Raw genomic sequence first — 20,736 nt, forward strand, 5'->3', positions numbered from 1 at the left:
TGACACTACCATTTAAAATATTTCTGTTCAGGATTTTCATTGGGTCAAGAAGTAGAGCAACTCAAAATGCAATTGGTGGTAAGGATTTTTCTGCTCTGAACTTAGTTTGAAACCCTTTGCAACCCACTCTGTCTCGATAATACAGCTGAATGAATATGAGAGCCTACAAAAGCCTGCCTCCCCCAGGAACGCCTATATACTGTAGCCCTGTGGCTGCACATCCTTTGTGCAGGTTACCGAGAACGGATCCTTCCTTACTTTCATTTAAGACGCAGTACCGTGTCTTCCAATTGCTGTAAGACAGCCCTGGCCACAGCACAGCACGGTGTCAGATTTGCTTTCACAATGCTGTCATGCATTGTATGCGTGTGGTATATAGTATGCCAATCACGATGAACAAAGTTCTACATTTTGAACTTTACACTTTGCATATCTGTACAATATAAGGAATGATTACAAGTCGTTATTGATGAGACAATCTCCTAAACGAGTAGCAGAGTTCTGTTTCTTCCATAACTCCAGGACTACCAAACCCAAATATCTGAAAATGAGGCAACTGGACTTCAATGAAAAGAAGTTAAAACTGACAAAGCTGTAAAAAAATAAGTCACACACATACAATCTCACACATGCATATTTTTTCTTTGGTGTCCTTCGTAGCTGGCTTCTGAGTATTGTGAATCACATTTCCTTGCTTTTCTTTATGCAGTCCAGCAACTTGCTTAAAAAATACAAATAAAATCTCAAATTCTTTCAGTCATGTGACTTTAGCAGCTGCAATTTTAGAGAAAAAATATCCCCAAACTGACACACTCACTATAAAATCCTAACAGAAAACAATGTTCTGCCAATGATTCAAATGTCTCAAAAAGCCTAAAATAACTACTGAAAAAAGTGAGAAGGCCTCCTTACCAGAAGGCGGCACATAATACACACCAATTCAGGAGGCTACTGCAAAGTACTAAAGCCGTTTTAATTACCAGCTGAATAGGAGGCAGGGAATAAAGGCCCACTCTCAAAGGAGGAAAAAGAAAATGCTGATTCTACACTTGTTAGAAGTGCATACCAGATAAATTTGTACAACTAGGTATTATTAGCAGGATGATCAATAAATTTTACAGATGAAGTAGATGAGACAGAGAAAAGAGTGAACTGAAACTTTTGTATGTTCATTTCCCCTATACCTATGTCATCTGAAATCATATCCTCCAACTCCATCCCAGATGTGTTCAGCAACCCAAGCAGTCTCATCTAAGCTCTTTGCCCAGTTTACCTGAACTCCCAGCTCTAGGAAACCCATAGGGCACAGTGACCCACCAGTGCTTCCCTTCCCACTTCTCAACCAATTAGGATGGCACAGAGCAGGAAAATAACATAAGCCAATTTGTGCCTGTTGAAAACCCCGCTGTAACAGCCTGAGCTCTCTGGGGATGCCCTCCCTCCATTGTGTCTTGGCTGGGATGGAGCAAAGGTCCTTTTTTTCCTCTGATTTAACAGGAAATACATCTGCAACCGCTCCTCCCTGTCATTTTCATGATCACGCTAAGATGTTCCTTTTTATAGGGACTGACAAACTCCTTGGTACCCCTAATTTCACCTTACACAATCACATGCACAGCCACGGCATCCAGTTCTCATGGCAGCCACTCACAGTTTCTAGGTCCTACGTCCAGGGCTCTGGTAGCACCAGCAGGGCTTAAAGCGGAGCCATGGGAGGCGGAGCAGAGCATCTCCTCCATTTAACAAACCGTCTCCAACATCACACCCATCTGCCTCGTTGGTTGGAGGGGGTTGTAAAAGATATATGAGCAGCAGCAAATAGCAGGGGAAAGGGAAAGGGGGAGGCAGGAGAGGAAAGTGAGACTTACAGGGAGGAAGGCTGGGGGGAAGGATATGCTCTGCTACAGAGAATCCAGTCAGGATGCAATTTATTTTCATTTTGTGCAGGAGTATAATGGTGTACTGCCTGAGCTCCCTCAATAGCTGTTTTGAAGCGAACCAGGCTGGTATGTCTTTAATTTATCATTTCATTATGAAACAGTTTCCCTTCCAAGAAGCCTTCAAGTCAGGAAGCTCTGTCTGCCCACACAGGAAATTCCTTTGCAGCAACTTCCCCAAAAAGGAAATTTCCCTCAGAAGCGAGCCCAGCTCACGCCTTTGAGCAGAGCTGTTTGAAGAGGCTCTGGCATGCGAGCCCCACAAACACCCCTGGCTTCTCCCTGCAGCCGGCGTGCTGGGATCTGTGGCTCTGCCTTTGCGGTGGTGTGCACAGACCCCGCTGCACTTGACTTTTCTCCTGCTTCCCCTGCTAGAGACAGCCAGAAGCACTCAGAGGAGACCCATTTCTGAGCTTTTACTAGAGAAAAATCTCTCTGTTCAAGAAAGAGGCACAGGACGCATGCACACAGCTGAGACTGCTGTGAAATAGCGGTGGAAGAGGACAGTATGCTGTAGGAAAACTTCCCAGACTACTCCAATCCCCTAACTTGGAAATCAGGGGGAAAATCTGCAGTGTGTCTTAGAGCTCTTCCAATGGCACCCCAGAGACTGCACTCCGGCCCTTACACGTACTCTGGTTTTAATTCAGTGAACTTTTGCAGTGAAGATTTGCAAGCAAAGGGGAAGGGAGGGGAGAATATATGGATGGAAAGGGGAGGAAACCACATTTACAAAAATGAATCTCACAGACATCTTGTGAATCATTAAGTGGGAGAGAGCCAAGAACATCCAAGCCAGAGTGAATAACAACATACAGCATTTTATGAAGCACCTTAGCAAAGGGGATGGACATAGATCAGAAGCACTGCCAGACTTCCAGTAAGTTTTCAATTTACCGTGTCAAATCACAAGTAATACTGAATAACTTTTTTTTTTTTTAATGACTATGCCCAGAAACCCAAACTGGGGCACGAGACGAAGCAGAATTGAATTTCACATTACACATTATAAGGATGAGACAGGGCCACATAAGGGGCACATGCTGAACTGGATCTTGGACTGGATGACAACAGGAAAATGAAAGCAACCCTCTGAGAGCATGCGGGAGAAACAAGTGCTAGGGATGACAGAACCACCTAAGGGAGTGATTACAGTCCACTGGAGGCCTATACACTAGGAAGAAATACTCTCAGCCTTTCCCCCTCAGTCTCTACTTTAAAATTTGTTTTTCCAACACTTGATGGGAGATCTGGTCCTTGAACCCAAAGCTCCAGCAGGCGGCTGCCTGCCCTCCTCTCTCATTCCCTCCTTCACCAGATAGCTTTGCCCTGTTCCCTCGCCAGCTAATTTACATGACTTTTTTTTTTTTCTATCACTGCCCTTGGCATTACATTCAGTGATTCAGTCAGCTGTTGTGTAAAGAGACTTTTGTCAGAATTGCTTAAAGGCAAATCCCCCCACTTCACTTTTATCCACAGCCTCTAGCTGATGAGTTAGTTATCACCTAAAAGAGCCCTTCGGCATAGCAGATGCATACTGAATACTTATTTACTTGGATGACATCCACGCTACTGTCAAGCCACTGGAGAAGGTTATGAGATGGGGTAAAATTTTAAAACTGCCACTCTAGAAAAGACCACTGGCCCATCTAGCCAAATGTCTTTGGGAGTGGTTGCATAAGCAGAAAGTCCAGGGAGTAAGGAAGCATTAAGTAATCTCTTCTATAACACATTGCTTATCTCAGTCTCTGGTAATCCATGCTTTAAGGACCTCACGAGCTGTGGTTGCACCCAGAGCATTGTCTGGATAGTATAAACATAAATAAAATATAAAGTATAAAATACATATACATAGTGTAGAATATACTGACCAAGTGACCTACCCCTTCATAGGTTTATTTTGTTCTTCTTAGATCCAATTACACTTTCAGCCCCCTAAATATCTTCTTGCAACAATTTCCTCCACATAGTGATGCATCCTTATTCATGTATCTTTTACGTATGCTGTCCAATAACTTACCTCAGTTCTCTGGATTTGTTGTTCTGGAAAGAACTGTGAATACCTCTTCACCTTCTTATAGAAAGTGTGATTTCATAGCCACATGGTAACTAACATTCTTTCTCCGTGTCAACCCATTCACTTAGGAAACTATCTTATCCTCAGACTGCAAAATCCTATCGTTGTCTTTAGTCTCTTGGGAAGCAGAAAACTGGGGAAGCAGAGAGTTGTGGTTAGGTTCCTTATCATAGTAAAAATGACACTGTGGATAAGACCACAGACTAAGTGGGACTAAGTTTGAACAAACACAAGGTATTAAAAAAAACTCTCTAGAAGTTCACGAGACTCAATAAGGAACTTCTACTTCCTAGCAATTTTGGTGCAAAATCATGGAATTGATGCAGAGTTGCTCAACAAATTGAGACTGGTGACTAATTTTTGACAAATATCTTTGCTTCACTTTGCACTCAAGGGACATTCACAGGTTATAAAGGTTATAAAGTAAACCCCCATCAAAATGTCATGAGCTACTCACATTCTTAACTGTTTTCTACTGAACAGCCCCAACAACTTTCTGGGTGAGATTTCCCTGTACTGTGGTCCCATACAAACACCAGGAGCTGAGCTGCTGTCTCTCAAGAAGAAATGAGGAACTATTATTAAAATAAGAATAATTTACTGTCATCCCTATTCTGAGTGACACTTGGAGCAGTTAATTTAGCAGATGACCATAACTTCAAGTGGTAAAGACATGCTAGGCCTTTTATTCATACAGAAAACGATGATGTCCATGCTCTTCCAGTTGTCAGGATATATTAAAGTGTGGTTCTCCTCAGACTCAAATTATATAAAGTGTACGTGCAATTTAGAGCTGGTTAAGAGACAGGTTTTGTACCACTTTAACTGTATTTTTACAGACTTTGCATTTTTGATGTTACATCAACTTACAATTGTTGTAAAAATGCTTCAGAGTGGGGACTGTGTAATTTCCGAATAAAACTGTCAACGTAAACTACCTTTATTTACTTTCATAGAATCATAGAATATCCCAAGTTGGAGGGGACTCACAAGGATCATCAAGTCCAACTCACACAGGTCTACCCAGAAATTCAGACCATGTGACTAAGTGCACAGTCCAAACGTTTCTTGAACTCCGCCAGTCTTGGTGCAGTGACTACTTGCCTGGGGAGCCTGTTCCAGTGTGACAACCCTCTCGGTGAAAAGCCTCTTCCTGATGTCCAGCCTGAACCTCCCCTGCCTCAGCTTGACACCATTCCCGTGGGTCCTCTCACTGGCGCCTGCCCCTCCACTCCCTCTCATGAGGAAGCTGTAGACCGCGATGAGGTCCCCCCTCAGCCTCCTCTTTTCCAGGCTGAACAGGCCAAGTGACCTCAGCCGCTCCTCATACGTCTTCCCCTCTAGGCCCTTCACCATCTTTGTAGCCCTCCTCTGGACACTCTCCAACAGTTTTACATCCTTTTTGTACTGTGGTGCCCAGAACTGCACACAGTACTCAAGGTGAGGCTGCACCAGCGCAGAGTAGAGCAGGACAATCACTTCCCTCGACCAACTAGCAATGCCAGTTTGATTATTTCAGTTTCCAAAGCAGTGACAAGACTGTTTGTGAATTAGTCTTCACATTAGCGGTCTTTAGGAAGTGGCCAATGGAGTGCATTCAGTAAGAAAGTACTACATGCAGCTGACTGGGTTGCACCTGTAACTCTAATCTAACAGATTTCAAACCATATGCAATATTGCCAACTCTGTGCACCTGATCTCATAAAAACAGATTGAAAGACCATTTCACCTGGGCCTCTACTTTCAAACAGACTAACTCTCCAGAGCCTGCTTCATGCAGCTGAGATATGGAGAGGACAGCACTGCGAGCCTACTGGGGAGAGCACGTAGCACAAGAGGTGCTGTCCACCATTTTTGTGTCCATTTTTTCTGATCATAAGCAATAATTTTACAACTTTGCCTAAAAGGGGTGGTTGTAACATGCTGTGTTAGTCAGCTTCAAGGGAAAAATGGAGTAATAGAATCTGTGTATGAAACCTAAGTTCTTGAGCTAGCCTCTTCTCCATCAGATCTAAGTATTTCCAACATGTACATACACATGATGTGTCAAAGTAAAAAATAAAATTGAAGCTTCTCAGCTTTGACAAATTTTGACTGCTAACTCTTCTCTGGGTTGAATTTTTTTTTGTGCATACATGTTCTCACTGCAAACAGCGGAGCACCAGAAAGGCCCAGGGTGGGAAGCAGTGCTTTCATGGTCACGCTGGATTCTCCCAGAAGTCACACAAGAAAGTCACAGTTACGGAGGACTCACCACAATATTAAATATCCAACCAATTTGAGAGAGAGACGTTTGTATTTACCTCTGGGCATTCTGTTGAACCGAATCAGATGCCAAACTTTGAGATTCAGCCATCATTACTGCACATGCTGATAATGCCGTGGTAGGAAGCCAACAGCAAACATTGACTCTTTACCAGTCCAGCTGCTTCAGGTCTGCCCACCACAAATACAGCTACTCTTGCTGTCACCCTCAGTCCCTCTGCTTGTTTTTCATTCTGATTTTTAAAATTGAGAAAGGGTTTAAAAGTGGATGAGGACAGTAAATGTTCCAGCTCTTACAGACATTGAGTGCTATCCCTTATTTGCATTCTGCTGAGCTCCAAGGCTCTGATTCTGAACCAAATCTTGAACTTCTACTGTGCGTGACCCATTTGCTGCCACCACACACTGTGCATTGCATCTGTGAGAACGATACAACATGGAAGTAGAGAACGACTCCTGTGATTTGGCTATGCTCCCTTTCAACAGGTGAAAACCACCAAGCAAGTTGCAGAGCAGTGATGAAACAAGCTCAATGTATTTAACAATGGTATTTGTCACCACTGCTTATTAGTATTTAAAGAGCATTAAAAAAAAAATACCTCTAGTAAGAAGATCAAGGTGCCTTAAACAATTACACACCCAACAACACAGTAATGACTACCCATAGTAATGCAGCTAAAAGCCCAGAGGTAATAGGACTAAAGAAGTTTCCAAGGAAGCGATATACAAAGAAGTATGACACAAGAAAAAAAAAAAGAGGGAACAAAGAAGTATCTGTGTTTTTCTGACAAAAAGCCTTCACTAAAGCACAGAGAGGAAGTGAAAGCCAACAAGGAGGTTAAAAACTGAAGGAGACAGATTGCTTGGAAGAAATCAGAACGGAAGAGAGACTAGGAAGGAGGAACTTGTATACATAAAGGGAGATTTCCCCCACTAGGAAGTACACAAGGACACACACAAGTGGCAGAACTGAAATGAGTAACTGGTTTGTGGACCAGCAGGGACCAGGGCTAATTCCTTCTGCACTACCGAGAAGGAGGAAGTGGAAAGGGAGAAATTCTCAGTATTGCATAAGACCAAAGTGGCACAGTCGTTCCTTCCTCTCTTCCCCCAACCACCGTTCAAAGTAGAAGCACAGCACAAAACTCCACGTTTACTTCCACACAAACATTCTGAATAAAGCCACGGCAGCTGCTAAGGCAAAGACAACAACTATTGACAAGTGGATCCAGAAGGTCACACACTTTTTTTCACCCTGCAAGTATCTATTAAGCTGGCTTGACAAACCCTTTCTGGTTCAGTACCAATGTTTTCATCTAGTATTTGTGCATTTTTACTCAGGAGAGTAGATCCACAGTTGTGCTTCCTGAACCTTTCTTTATCACTATTATTGATATCAGAGCCCAGGGCGGCAGGACTTTGAGCTCTAGAGTCTGTAAGGAGGGAGGGCTTAAATATCACAGCATCTCTCTGTTGGCTTGAGTTGGTGGAAATGTTCTTTAAAGCTCAGCATCAAAGCATTCACTGTATAAGCTGGAAGCTTTGGTTCTTGTGCCAGCAGTGACTTCTCCCCATAATTAATTAATACCGTATTAATTGTGCATGTTCCACAGGCCTGTTCAGGAGGTGTGGCAAGACCTGCACACACAGATCAACCTTCTGGGTGCAGCCCCAGCGCACAGGAGGGAGAAGGTAATGACATTTCAAGTACTCTCCAAGGAGAGCAGATTACAAGCGATGTGCTCAGGAGGCTGTGCAAGTTGCTTGCAAGCCCTGCAGTGGCACTTCAGCACGTAACACACAGCAGGGGCAAGGAGGGATCTTCTATCAGCTGCACCCTTGTGCAATCTGATGGGATCCAGGCCAGCTCTGAGGACAACCAGCAGGCCAAGAGGAAGGGCCCATGGCAGCTGAGTACCCTTGTGGGTAAGATTTGGCCACAAGTCATAAGATCCTGCAAAACTGCTGGAAGGAGAATAGGGTGGGAGGAGGAAAACAGAGATGAGTTGACCCAGTCCCTGCCATGCTGGGACACATCTCTCAGGTAACTGCCATTGGCAAGAAAGTCACACCCATCCAGTTGCTTTGACCATGGAGGAACCTGTGCTCCCCCTCAGAAAACCAAGCGGAGAGTTGAGACAGAAACCAGGGAGAAAAGAGGACACAGCCACCAACACCACCTGTAAAGCTGCATGTCCTCAGACACATTGCAGGACGCTGCTGGAGATGGCCACCCATCAGCAGCCACATGAGACGCTTCAGCCCGTGGGCAGATGCGAGGATGGAAACCAGCACTAAGGCCTACCTGTTGATGAGGGTGATTTATGGCATGGACTCATCCTCCATAAAACAATCATGCTGGTGGACACGTATACATTTTCAATTGCAATCTGAACGACAGGTACAGCTGGCCTGAGATCTAGCCTGTAAAGAAGTTTTCACTCTACTGCTTGCACCAGATTATCTCATCTCTATAAACTTTTGTGTAGGTAAACAATTATTTGCTTTTCTGAAGGTATTGTGTGTTTGGCACTGCTAAAAGAACTATTTAAAAGAACAAAGAAAAACAGGACTAGCAAGGGAAAATTTTAGCTAGAGTCCAAAACCAAAAGCTGCAACATTAAAAATACATGAAAAAGAACCATAAAAAAAGGGAGATAATACAGAAAATTTGCAAGACTTATACAGTAACAGCACAAATTTATCCCAACAAGTTACTTTCAGAAAAAGGGAAATTTATGCCTCACTATGAATGTGCTACAGCACATCCATACAAAATACTAAAAAAAAAAAAAAAGTAGTTAAAAAGAAGTGTAGATAAAGACCATGCTACCTATTCTGAGATTACAAGTCACCTTAACAAACTATATATAGAAAGAGAACCAATAAAAAGCAGGCTTATAGCAAAACCATTGTGAATTCTGCTTAAAGCAGGTAATATTTTTTTTCTCATGAGGAAGGCTCAAGGCAATTTATGTTAACCATATAGAAAAGTAGCATTTTTTTCCTTTACAATGGCATGAGAAAGACAAGCAGAAATAAACAGACACCTAAACTTTATGTAATGTAATTAGTTGTATAAATACAGATTAAAAACTTAATCTGTGGATCTGGAGATCCAGTGAGTGCCAAATCTAAGACTCCAATCCTATACCGTCCCATTCTTCCATCAGTTTGAAAGAAAGGCTAAACAAGTCTCTCTATATTTTAAAAAATAAAAAGGTAGCTATTTATAGCTGCATTTATTGGAGCTGTTTCCTTATCAGGAAGCATGTAGCTGGGAATTACTGTCTGCCTACATCGGAAATTCTTTCAGAGATACAAAAACCCAAAAAGGAAATTTCCCTTCAAAAATATTCTTCTTTTTATTTTTTCCTGCTGGTGGGTTGAAAATAAAAAAGTTAGTGCTCTGACCAGGTCACTGCCCATTTGGGAGGTCTGTTCTGCCAAGAAGCTTCAAGACATCTGAGGAGAACATTAAAAAATGCTTCTATAGAACTGAAAGAGCACTTTGCGATAGAAGGAGTCCCTCATCCCGTCTCTCCCCTGAACACATACCACACTATACCTGTGGCCTCTGAAGGCAGGAAGGACAGCTGGTGAATCACTGGAGATATTAATTTTAACTTGTCATAGCTTAATTTGACAGTTTAATTTTCTGGTCTGTATAATTGCTGTAGAGTTACTTGACCCCGCTGTCAGTGGAGAACAGACACTTTTACTCAGTGGGATATAGAAGTATACAAAGATCAAAATCACACAGGCATATGTAATAAATAAAGCAGGTTGCCCAAGGCTATTCCCAGGGTATGATTTTTATGCGTAAAGATCTATAAGCAAAGATTTGGAGCTGAGCAAACATCCCAGTTCTTTGACCATAGAAAGCCCATCAGTGGTCACTGTTCATTAACTCCCAGCATCACTAATTGTATTCCTACTAAATATATAAACAACTCCACAGATCTTGAACAAAGATCACTGGTACATCAATAGTAGCATGCTAGTCCTGTACAAAACAAAGTTTGAACAAATATGTTCACTTCTTGTGTAAACATATTCATTCCACAAAAGGCAGACAGTGCACAAGCATCCACAGCAGAGGACTGGCTGACTCACAAGTGCTCTCCCCCTCCAAATACATTTGGAAAGTGATTTGAGAAGAAATTCTTAACTAAGGTGTTGGTGGCTGGGCCTCCAAATCTGGATAGAACCATCTTACAAAAGACTTCTTCAATGAACATACAAATCACTGAGTCCTTCTGCTCCAGCAGTAAAATGAGGAGTTGTAAATCAAGCATTTAATGGAGATTCTATCAGGCTGTACTTATTAAGTATCACAAGGAGTGCCAGCACAGGGGAAAGAAGACATACAAGTAGTGCAGAAGGAAATCCAATGCAATAAAAAGGACATCAAATAATTGGTGTGTGCGCATGTACACACACATCTCATTACATTAATCCCAAGTGCCTTGAATCTGTAGTAGGTTTCTCCTCACAAACGATGAGCCCCTCTAATGCTGGACAGTGGTGTTCTCTTCCAATGTTCAGAGGCTCAGCCTGTTTTATTATTACAGGACTGGACATAGCATGCATGGCCTGTTGCTTCTGAAGTTTTGTGTGTTTTTTTTTTTAACCACACTTCTGTTTTTTGTTGCAAGGTGCTCAACACAAAATGGTTTGTTACTGTGGAGTTTCTAGTCATGACTTACACAGTCTGTCTTCTGTGTCTTCTTTAACTGCAGCATTATTGAGTATTGGACTCTTTACATTAATTTTAGTTCTTAAAAAGATTAACGTAGAAGCATTTGTAACATAACGCAAATGAAAAAAATAAATAGACACATTTGGGATGGAAAAAGAAAAAGCAATCTAATTTTAGATTCAGTGATCTTGACAGCATCCCTTTAAGACAAAGCTAAAAATGCTTCAAACACAGCAATACCATAAATGTCCTGCTGCTTTTGATTCTTATTCCTCCCCACACTTTCCAGGGGAATTCCACTAGGGATCGGCTTGAATCCCACATTAAAGGGACAATGCTCCCTTTCCCCTCTGAACAGAGGTGAGTCTGCATTTTGAAGACTTAAAACCCTGGAGTGAAGATTTGCAGGAGTATAACAGACTGGCTTAGTACCACTGGGAATCCCACACCACAAGCTGTATATGCCCCAAAGCATGGGTCTCACCCTCCCACCTTGGGGCTGCTTTACAAGTTCCCTCTAGGATAGGAAGGATCCTATCCTTCCACACACTTTGACTGGGATTGTCACTGCAGGAAAACACTGCACTAACTTCGTCTGCATATATATATATTTGTGTGTGTGTATACAATACAATATACACATACACACACAAAAATATGTGTATATATAAATGCATATATAAATTAAAAAACAAACAAAACAACACTCAAGTCCAAAATACTCTCTCAAGAAGCAGAAGCCAACTCACAGCACTGTCCCTCTAGGACACTTTTCACACTTGATCTGGATGCCTCTGCCAACAGTAACTAGGCAGCAGTAAGGAGATTTAGGGTTCAACTTGCCTGCTGTTTGTATCAGGCGTGACACCTAAATGGTCCCCGTGTCACCCCACTGTAAACCTTGTGACAAAGGGCTCAGTTTCCCAGAGGTGATGAAAAAAGACCATGTCAGAAAAATGTAAACCAGGATTTTCCTGATGTAAAGGTCACGGTTTTCACAGCTGGATCAGTAATGAGGGTTTAGCCCTCCCAATCCAGCATATTCTGGATCAAGTTCTTTCAAGAAGAGTGGCTGCATCTGTACTGTGTTCAGACATGGTGCCAGAGTGAATCTGAGACTGGGCTTCCCACCCATCCAAATTACCGGCCTGTATGATTGCTTCAAAGCTGGCTGGATATTCACTGTAAGAAACACCCAGGAGGCAGGCTGTGCTTTATAACACACCCAAGAGGTCAAAGGCCTGCCATATTGATAAAATACATTTTGCTAAGCTTTAGCATACATCCTTTGCTTTAGTGGCACGATCTGAAGCAAGCAAAAATACAGACAGTGGTCCCTGATATTAGAGAAAATCTGTAGACGAGTTAAATTCAGATAAGCCACTGTGGAAACTGGCCTTTTAGGCAAGAGACAGGTATAACTGACCTCTCAGAATCACAGAATCATCTAGGTTGGATGAGCCCTCCAAGATCACCTAGTCCAACCTCTGACCTAACACTAACAAGTCCTCCACTAAAGCATATCACTAAGGTCAACATCTAAATGTCTTCTAAAGACCTCCAGGGATGGTGACTCAGCCACTTCCCTGGGCAGCCAATTCCAATGCCTAACAACCCTTTCAGTAAAGAAGTTCTTCTTAATATCCAACCTAAACCTCCCCTGGCACAACTTTAGCCCATTCCCCCTCATCCTGTCACCAGGCACGTGGGAGAACAGACCAACCCCCACCTCGCTACAGCCTCCTTTAAGGTACCTATAGAGAGCGATGAGGTCTCCCCTGAGCCTCCTCTTCTCCAGGTTGAACAACCCCAGCTCCCTCAGCCACCCCTCTTAAGACTTGTTCTCCAGACCCCTCACCAGCCTCGTCGCCCTTCTCTGGACTCTCTCGAGCACCTCCATGTCCTTCTTGTAGCGAGGGGCCCAAAACTGAACACAGTACTCGAGGTGTGGCCTCACCAGAGCTGAGTACAAGGGGACAATCACTTTCCTAGCCCTGCTGGCCACACCGTTTCTTATACAAGCCAGGATGCTGTTGGCCTTCTTGGCCACCTGAGCACACTGCTAGCTTATATTCAGCCAGCTTTCAAACAATACTCTCCCTTGTTCATGCTTTTCATCCTAACAACTAGATGTAATTCACAGTCATGAAGGAGCCAGGCCCAGTCACTTCACTAGGGCTGACCAAAATAATGGTCACTGAGGCTGAAAGGACGGCTAGCTAGCATTTCCGCAGTCCAGCCAGCCTGTCAATAGATTATGAGTTATAAATTGTGCCTTAAGACCACAAAAGAATTATGATCTACTAAGGGAGGCACTGCTAAACAGTGTAAACAGATAGACCCTGCCCTTAGTAGCTCACAATATAAATGTGCAAGAAAAGTCCACGGTGGAAGAAGATGCAAACAGCAAAGAGATCAAATATTCCAAACAGCAAGGTGGTAGTGAACAGTGCAATTATTCTGGTTTTTTTATTATTATTATTTGTGTGGTTTTTTTATTTGTCTGTTTTTTTGTTTGTTTGTTTTTTGAGTGGATTGGGATTTCTTAGAAAAGTACAAGCTACCCAGAGAGAGAATAAAACAAAACATAGAAAGGAGATGAGGGGGAGAGGCGAGCCTATAAAAGACAGCAAGAGGGAGGAATGAGGCTTAAGTGGCCATATTGTGAGAGAAGAGCAAAAAGGGGTATGGAAAAAGCCAATCATCTCAGAAAGAGGCCAGTTCAGATCCTGTTAGATTCAGTGGGAATCATAGCACTCATTTCAGTGGGACCAGGATTAGTCTCAGAGTCTTTAATTTGACATTCTGGCCACCTCGCACAGTCCCTTTGTCTTATGAAGCTTTTATTTTATTTTCCCTGAATGTGCGTCAGTTAGTTTTGTTCCACAAAGATCCTTCCAAAGCAAATATTTTTATTGCTTGCTGCTCTACATGTGGCTTAGGGTGAAGGGCTTTTTTTCCCGTCCCACTACATACTTTCAGTCCAACGCACTAAATATTCTAGTAACTAAATAACAATATGCTTAATGCTTCAAAGTGGCTGTTGCAGCTGCTAGCCAAAATTGCAGAATAATTAACAGGTGCCAAAGGATTAATAAAAGGAGTAGCATAATTAATAGACACTACACAGAAAAAATGGATCCTTGGCAACCCTGACAGTGTTGCTGTTTCCTCCTCCTTCTTAATTGTTTCCTGCATTCCCTTAAAAAAAGAAAACTGGTGCCCCTAAAACACAAATGACGCATATAAACATCAATGCATGATCAGGAAAGAGAAACTCTTGCTTGCTTGCTTTAAATTAATTTTGGGTCTGATAGATGCCTTAGGTTAAAGTACCCACCAACTGAAAGCCCTTCAACTGGTTGGCCTGCCCTTCTACTCACGTCCTGACTTAACCGTGACAAAGAGGGCCTTTTTGCAGAATGTGGTACAGCTAGGGTCACGAAGATGTACAACCAGCACAGTCACCAGACTGTTCTCCACTGAATTAGAGTTCCAAATACCAATAAAAAAAGGCATGCAGGAAGATTCCTATGAAGTACTCACTTAAAAGTTAAAGCCCTTAATACAATCATGTCAGAAAATTAAACAGATTAAGTTTCTGTCCTCCTCAATGAAGGCAGTAGAACAGACAGTAGATACAAGGGACACAAAGATGTTAAGATAAAAAAATATGATCAGACTAGCTGTATATGACCAGAACTATATGCTCTGAAGTTCATCAAAATCATCTGTAGCCTGGAACATATCCCAGACTGGAAAACCAAAGACCAGAGTATTGGTCATAGCAGAAAAAGAGTAACTAATGACACTGAACCAGATAAAAAAGATTTTTGTTTTTGTATTAAAATCTGTTTAAAAAAAAAGAGAGAAAACTTTCTCTCCATTGTAATATGAAGTAAGCTTCCTTGGAGTTAAGGGGTATGCAAATAGTTTCACAGCTTCCACCTATCTCAGCATTCTCCATTATCACAGTATCTGGGCATACACTTGATTAATCTTCACAACTTTTAAAAAAATCTATGCTATCACCATTTTTTCATTTTAGAGTAAGGAAGCTAAATCAAGATGCCCAAGGTCATAGAAGACACCAAGGGCAGAGCCTTGGTATGAGAACTGAACTTGCTTCTCTGGAGTCCTTGGTAAACATCTCCGTTTTCCAAACGTTCTCTCTATCTGACTTCAGTGCAGTCTGGTAGAGATCAGATTTGCTGCAAAGTTACCACAGCACACACACCAGGGACAAAGAGCAAACTGGAGATGACTGTACATTCTGACTACATACTTAAAATAGAGGAAAACAGTCTCCAGCTCCCCACTGACAGTTTATTTACAATGCTCCCAATACTTATTTAATAGATAAGAAGTGGATGTTAGGCTAATGTCTATGTTTATAAGTATGGGTCAAAAGTCTCTTATAGAGAAGTACAATACCAGAGAAAATGTTGCACTATCAGAAAATTATTCTCACTATTCCACAGCTTTATAAATAATACAGCTGATTACACTGTAGTTCTATACTACAGGAGTAGTAGCTGGGAAGAAACTTGCTAGTTGAAAAAGAAAAGGAGGTGTAAGAATGGAAAAAACTTTTCACATCAACCCCAGGATAAGGGGGTCTGTAGACTTCAATCTGTGTTGACCAAAGAGAAAGAAGTGCTCTGTATGCTTGCAGCTAAGAGGGATATGCATTCCACTCTTCCAAACTTTTCATTTCTCCTTTCTCCAGTCTCTGGATCAAGTCAGGCCAGCATAGCTAAGAACCATGTGCTCACCAAACAGTGAGGAATAATTTATAGAACCAAAAAAAATTGCTCTACTAATTGTCCAGATACTATCGGCTATTAGCACCTTTGAAGTGCTCTTAAACATTAGCAAAAGTGAAATTTCTAATAGGAGGGCACAGAACACAGTCCGAATCTATCGAGTGCATTTCATGGTTCATCTGAAACATTTCTCTCTTGTTCTTCTCCCCCTACATTGCCACTGAAGGTGAAAATCAGTGCTTGGGCAAACTGTTACTTTCACAGTTGCACTTGTAGCACAGCTCTTGAATTTACAAATTGGCAGAAATGAAAATATACAGTTTAGGACACTGAACTCTTGCCTTTGGTTTGGTAAATGTCATCAGAATTTCATGGAAATAGAGAATGAGGGGAGCCCTCTCCAACTACCAGTTCTGTGCATGGCTGCAGACACTTACCAGATTTCTCTGTTGCATTGGAGTGAGGGTTAAGGGAGATTAATAATCTTTATATAATGCTTTATCTAATCAACAAAAACAATAATAAGAATAGAACCAAACAAAAACTCAGATTTAAAAAACCCTCAGACTTTGGATCTAGATCTAGTCTTCATACATAGTAGCACAGTCTGAATTAGAACATGGCTACTTTCCCTTTTAAGGTAGTTCAGATTTGGGTCCAAATCTGTGCCTCAGACATCTCTAAAAAGTGAGAGGGGTACATGCACGATTTGCAAAATCCCATGTTAATACCTCTTGAACCTCATGACCCCAAATCCAAAAGGTACTTAGCTTTTTCTATACCTGGTATTAGGAAGACTGCTCCTGGAATATGATCTTGAGCTCTGATGTCCTCATTTTAAGAAGGATGTCTTAGGTGAGAAACAGTTCACAGGAGATGATACAAAAATAATTTGAAATCTAGAAGCTGTACAGGAAGATTGACAGCTTCCTATCCAGTTTAGCCAAGAAAAGGTTAAGAAGTGACTTTATCTAAAAGCACCTATATCAAGAGTAGTCTTTTGACAATATCTAGCAGGAAAGGCGATAATGAGATCTAATAGTTTGAAAATGAAGATTGAAAAATTCAAACTATAAATAGGGCACTTAAAAAGCAGCAAATAGGGAGGATAATTAAGCATTGAAACAACTTATGTAGAGGCCTTCTATCCTCTTCATCACTTAAGTATTTACATGGAGAGAAGAAATCTTTCAGCATAACATGCATAACATGCTCAAACACTTACTGAACTTAAAGGCTACTATAACTCAGGTAATAACAGAAATTATTTTAGAAATGCATAACGGTCCCTTCTGGCTCAGCTATGAATCTGTATACTTTAAACGGTGGTTCTGAATGTGACAATTATTGCATACTGAGCTAAAAAACACTATACTGACATGCACCATAACTAGTAAGGCTATGTAAACGTGCTTCACATTGTTTATTATCTGACACGCCGACTTTGTGGAAGGATATTCCACAGATGCTTAATGATCAATCTTCTATGTTTTTACACTATAGCACATCAGACTGGTGTGGAAGTATTAATGGGATGAAAGCCTCCTTGCAAGTTTAAAAATACGCCAATCAAAACAAAAATAAATAAAAAATCGAGGCAAAAGTTGAATCACACCTAAAATAGCAGATAAACAAGCTTTGACTGAAAGGAAACCCTTTAAACTTCACACTTTACCTAGCGTGCCGGCTAGCTGATGGGAAGGAAGCTGGTAGTAAATACATTGAGTGCCCCACCTCTTTCAGTATCAAGGGTCTCCGCCTTCCTGTCTTGTGCATCTGCTAAACCCAGTTGGGAAGGCAATAATTAATTTGAAAGCCAGCCATGACCCTAGGTTTGGAAAGGGCAGTGACTCCCAATGAAGAATTAAATAGCACCAACTAATAGGATGAAAAGGAAAAAAAATCTCAGGGGCTAAAAGCCACGGTGTGGAGAAGCACTGCTTCTGTGTCTGATTTTTTCCTCTAAATTTTTGACATAATCTTCAAAATGCACTCTAAGTGCCACAGCAAGTCCTCCCTGGACTGGGGAAAGAGGCCAGCAGCCACATGCACAGGCAGCATGCTCTGGGAGCTCTGGAATACTGGCAGAGGCCAGAGCCAGGCAGAAAGGCTGCGGTGCCAGCTCGCATTCCTGTGCATCAGAAGTACAACCTGGGCTATGCTGCAGAGCACAGGCAGAAGGGAGCAAGAGGCGACAGCAGGCAAAATCACAACTGTGCAGAAAACAGCATGGGAAAGGAGTGATCCTGGGGCAGTGCAACTCACTGGCCTGCAAGTAAGCAAGCACAGGACTACTGAAGTGCTGGGAAAACAGTTTGCATCCAGAAAAGGAATGTGCCTGAAGATTGCTGAGGACAGGAATGAGAACATCTCGTGATAAACATGGACTTTTTTTTTTTTTAATAGACTACCTCAAAGACCATTTCCTTTTCTAAAATCCCAAAGACGTCTGTGGGATAGCAACACAAAGTTAGTTAGTTTGCTGCTGACCTTGTTGCTGCTTGTTGTTCGACTACCCCAGGAATGTGACACCTGAAAAAAGTTTTCTTAAAACCTCTCTATTTACATTAGAACTGTTTCCTCTCTAAAAAGGAAAATTCCACACTTCCTCATCCCCGCCCTATCTCACTAATTCACCTCTCACTGGCCAACAGCCCTTGGCCTTTCCTATTCCTCAAACATTAAATCATTTCAGTAAGGAAGTGCCTGGCTCTTGCCTCGCCCCCAGCTCCAGCTTTTGTTCCAATGTCAGGGATGTGCCCTTCCTCCTTTGCAGCATCCTTTTGTGCACAGCTAGGCCCTTTCTTCCTCCTTCCCCACTGCTTCTGTCAGTGCCGTAGTAGTGTGTCTGGGCACCAGGAGCGTTTACTACTGAGACCCGTAACAGCCTAAAAAATACACTTGTCAGTTTGTGAAACTGACCTTGTGCCACAGCACATCACTGAGCAACTCCCACTACGTGGACAGATGCACAGTGCTTCCCATCAAAATAAAACCTCCATGTTTTTCCCTGTCATGAGAAATAAGCCCAAACTTTGATGAGAAGTGGCGGGGGGGAGATGACAGAAAATAACATTTGCGCTGTAACTGAGTGATTTCCATTGTTTAAAAATAATATATAGAGAATCAAACTAGCAAAAGCTTAAAAAAAAAGTCTAAAGCCAAGGGCTTCCCCACTTCTCTTCCATGAAAATAAATAAATAAATAAAATCACCCCCTCACCCTGCCCGGCACCCTCCTCAGCTGAAGGAGGCATGCCTCCGCACTGACACTCACGCAGGTGTGCTGGCAGTCTGATCATGTCTTCCTCCATCCTTATCGCTCGAGGCACTGGGACATGTAGTGGTGTCGAGGAAGTGTGATTTGGTACCGGGCTCGCTGGAGGTGTGTAGGAAATTCTTTCCTGCTGTTAAAAAGAAAGCAAGGGGGAGGGTAGAAAAAAAGAGAGGACAACGTAAACTTTGGAACAGAGGTGTGAAACCGAGCCGGGGAGGGGGATGCAGGAGGAAGGATGGAGGGGTGTGCATGGTGGGGCCGAACAACACTGGGGGTCACAGCTGGACCACAGCCTGCTCCGAGCCTGCAGCCAGAGACTGAGCAGCTTTTACAGTGACGGTTTTAATTTTCAGGAGGCCCAAGAAGTTTCCAAGGGTTTTCTCAGAAATTTGCTAGGGGAGGAAAGGGAAGTGACACAGAAGTGGGGAGCCTGAGTGGGTTTTATGTCGGTGAAAATCTGACAGCAACTACATTATATGTGCAGGCATACTGTTACAGAAAGCACTAAAAACACTTAATCTTGTGCTAACAAAGATCTGAGCGTGTTTATTAAGTATTCAACAGTTCACACCTTCAGAGCATTTTAAAGACATTAGTTTTGTCTTCGCTACAGAAAACCAAACTATCACTGAAAAGTACCCTATCTACCACTGAGTAATGTGGCACTTTTTTTTTTCTTCTCACCTAAACTAGTTATTAGCACTTTCTTTGAAGTAGTTTATCTTGCAACCAAATAAATCAGAATACAGAAAGCAGCTAAGCAAGGACAGCAAAATAGAGTTAAAGGACAATCTGCGAATGTTGTGTTAGGTTCATAATTGTCACTGGTTTTTTTTTTTTTTTTACTTCTGAAAATGTCTGCCAAGAAATTCAAGACTGAAATTTCATCTGATCTGATGGGAAAACTCTTCCATATTCTAAACATGACCTCCAATCACAAAATAAATTTTACCCTTTGTAAATAAACATAGCCACAATTCAGTAGAAACACAAAGAAATCATTATCATATGTTTCTTGGAAGGCAGTGCATGCTATGCCCCAGAATTGGGCTGCCAACATTTAACGATGGCAGTGCAAAGAGTGTGGATTTACATCCACATTCTGTAGAAGCAAAAGGAGCTGCTTTTGCTCCCAAGTGTTTGCAGGACAGTATAGGCCCAACTCCCTACCCTCACCCTGATCTCTGGCAAGTGGAAATGACAAGCCCTGTTGGAGGAAGAAAAAGTAATCGCTTCCATTACAAACTACAACATTATCATGGCTGTGCAACAGGGAGTTGGACTGACACTGATAGAGGCACCTGTACAACATAACATTAGCACTCTCACTGCCAGCAAAGGGAAGTAGAGCTTTGTACAATATGAGTAAATAAATATACTAAAGCAGAAAACTCTTTGGGCAGACTAGGTGACATGTCCAAAGAGAAAAGGGACATGCAACACCTAGAAAGTCCCGTGTCTCTCAGCCACTGCTTCTAACCAAGCCCAGGTCAGCCTGGCATAAGGTGCTGCTATCAGGTACCTGCTCAGGTAGAAGCAGGAGTCTCACCTCAATGTCTGGATTCCCACCACTGTACTGTAGCTACCGCTGCTGACTGTCACATGGAGAATAAGCAATCCGTTTCAACACTACTTGTTCTGGGTTTAGGCTGAGTGGAATGGCAGGCTGATTCTCACTCCACCACCACTACGTTGCTAATTCTGTGAGCACAG

At 42.2% G+C, this 20,736-nt stretch overlaps 1 protein-coding gene across 5 annotated transcripts in view; it reads right to left on the reverse strand.

Annotated features, from left to right (window-relative positions):
* ETV6 (ETS variant transcription factor 6) overlaps nt 1–20,736 on the reverse strand; it is a 144,955-nt gene that overhangs the window by 79,179 nt on the left and 45,040 nt on the right. For 3 of the 5 annotated variants that reach the window (XM_040564365.1, XM_040564390.1, XM_040564380.1), the window contains exon 2: nt 18,970–19,153. The exons of 1 other annotated variant lie outside the window; for it this stretch is intronic. In XM_040564365.1, coding sequence (XP_040420299.1) covers nt 18,970–19,153 — 184 coding nt within the window. The remainder of the gene's footprint in view (nt 1–18,969; nt 19,154–20,736) is intronic. One more of the 5 variants, XM_040564374.1, reaches the window with a different exon arrangement.

The sequence above is a fragment of the Cygnus olor genome, chromosome 1, assembly GCF_009769625.2.
Source record: "Cygnus olor isolate bCygOlo1 chromosome 1, bCygOlo1.pri.v2, whole genome shotgun sequence".
Classification (NCBI taxonomy): domain Eukaryota; kingdom Metazoa; phylum Chordata; class Aves; order Anseriformes; family Anatidae; genus Cygnus; species Cygnus olor.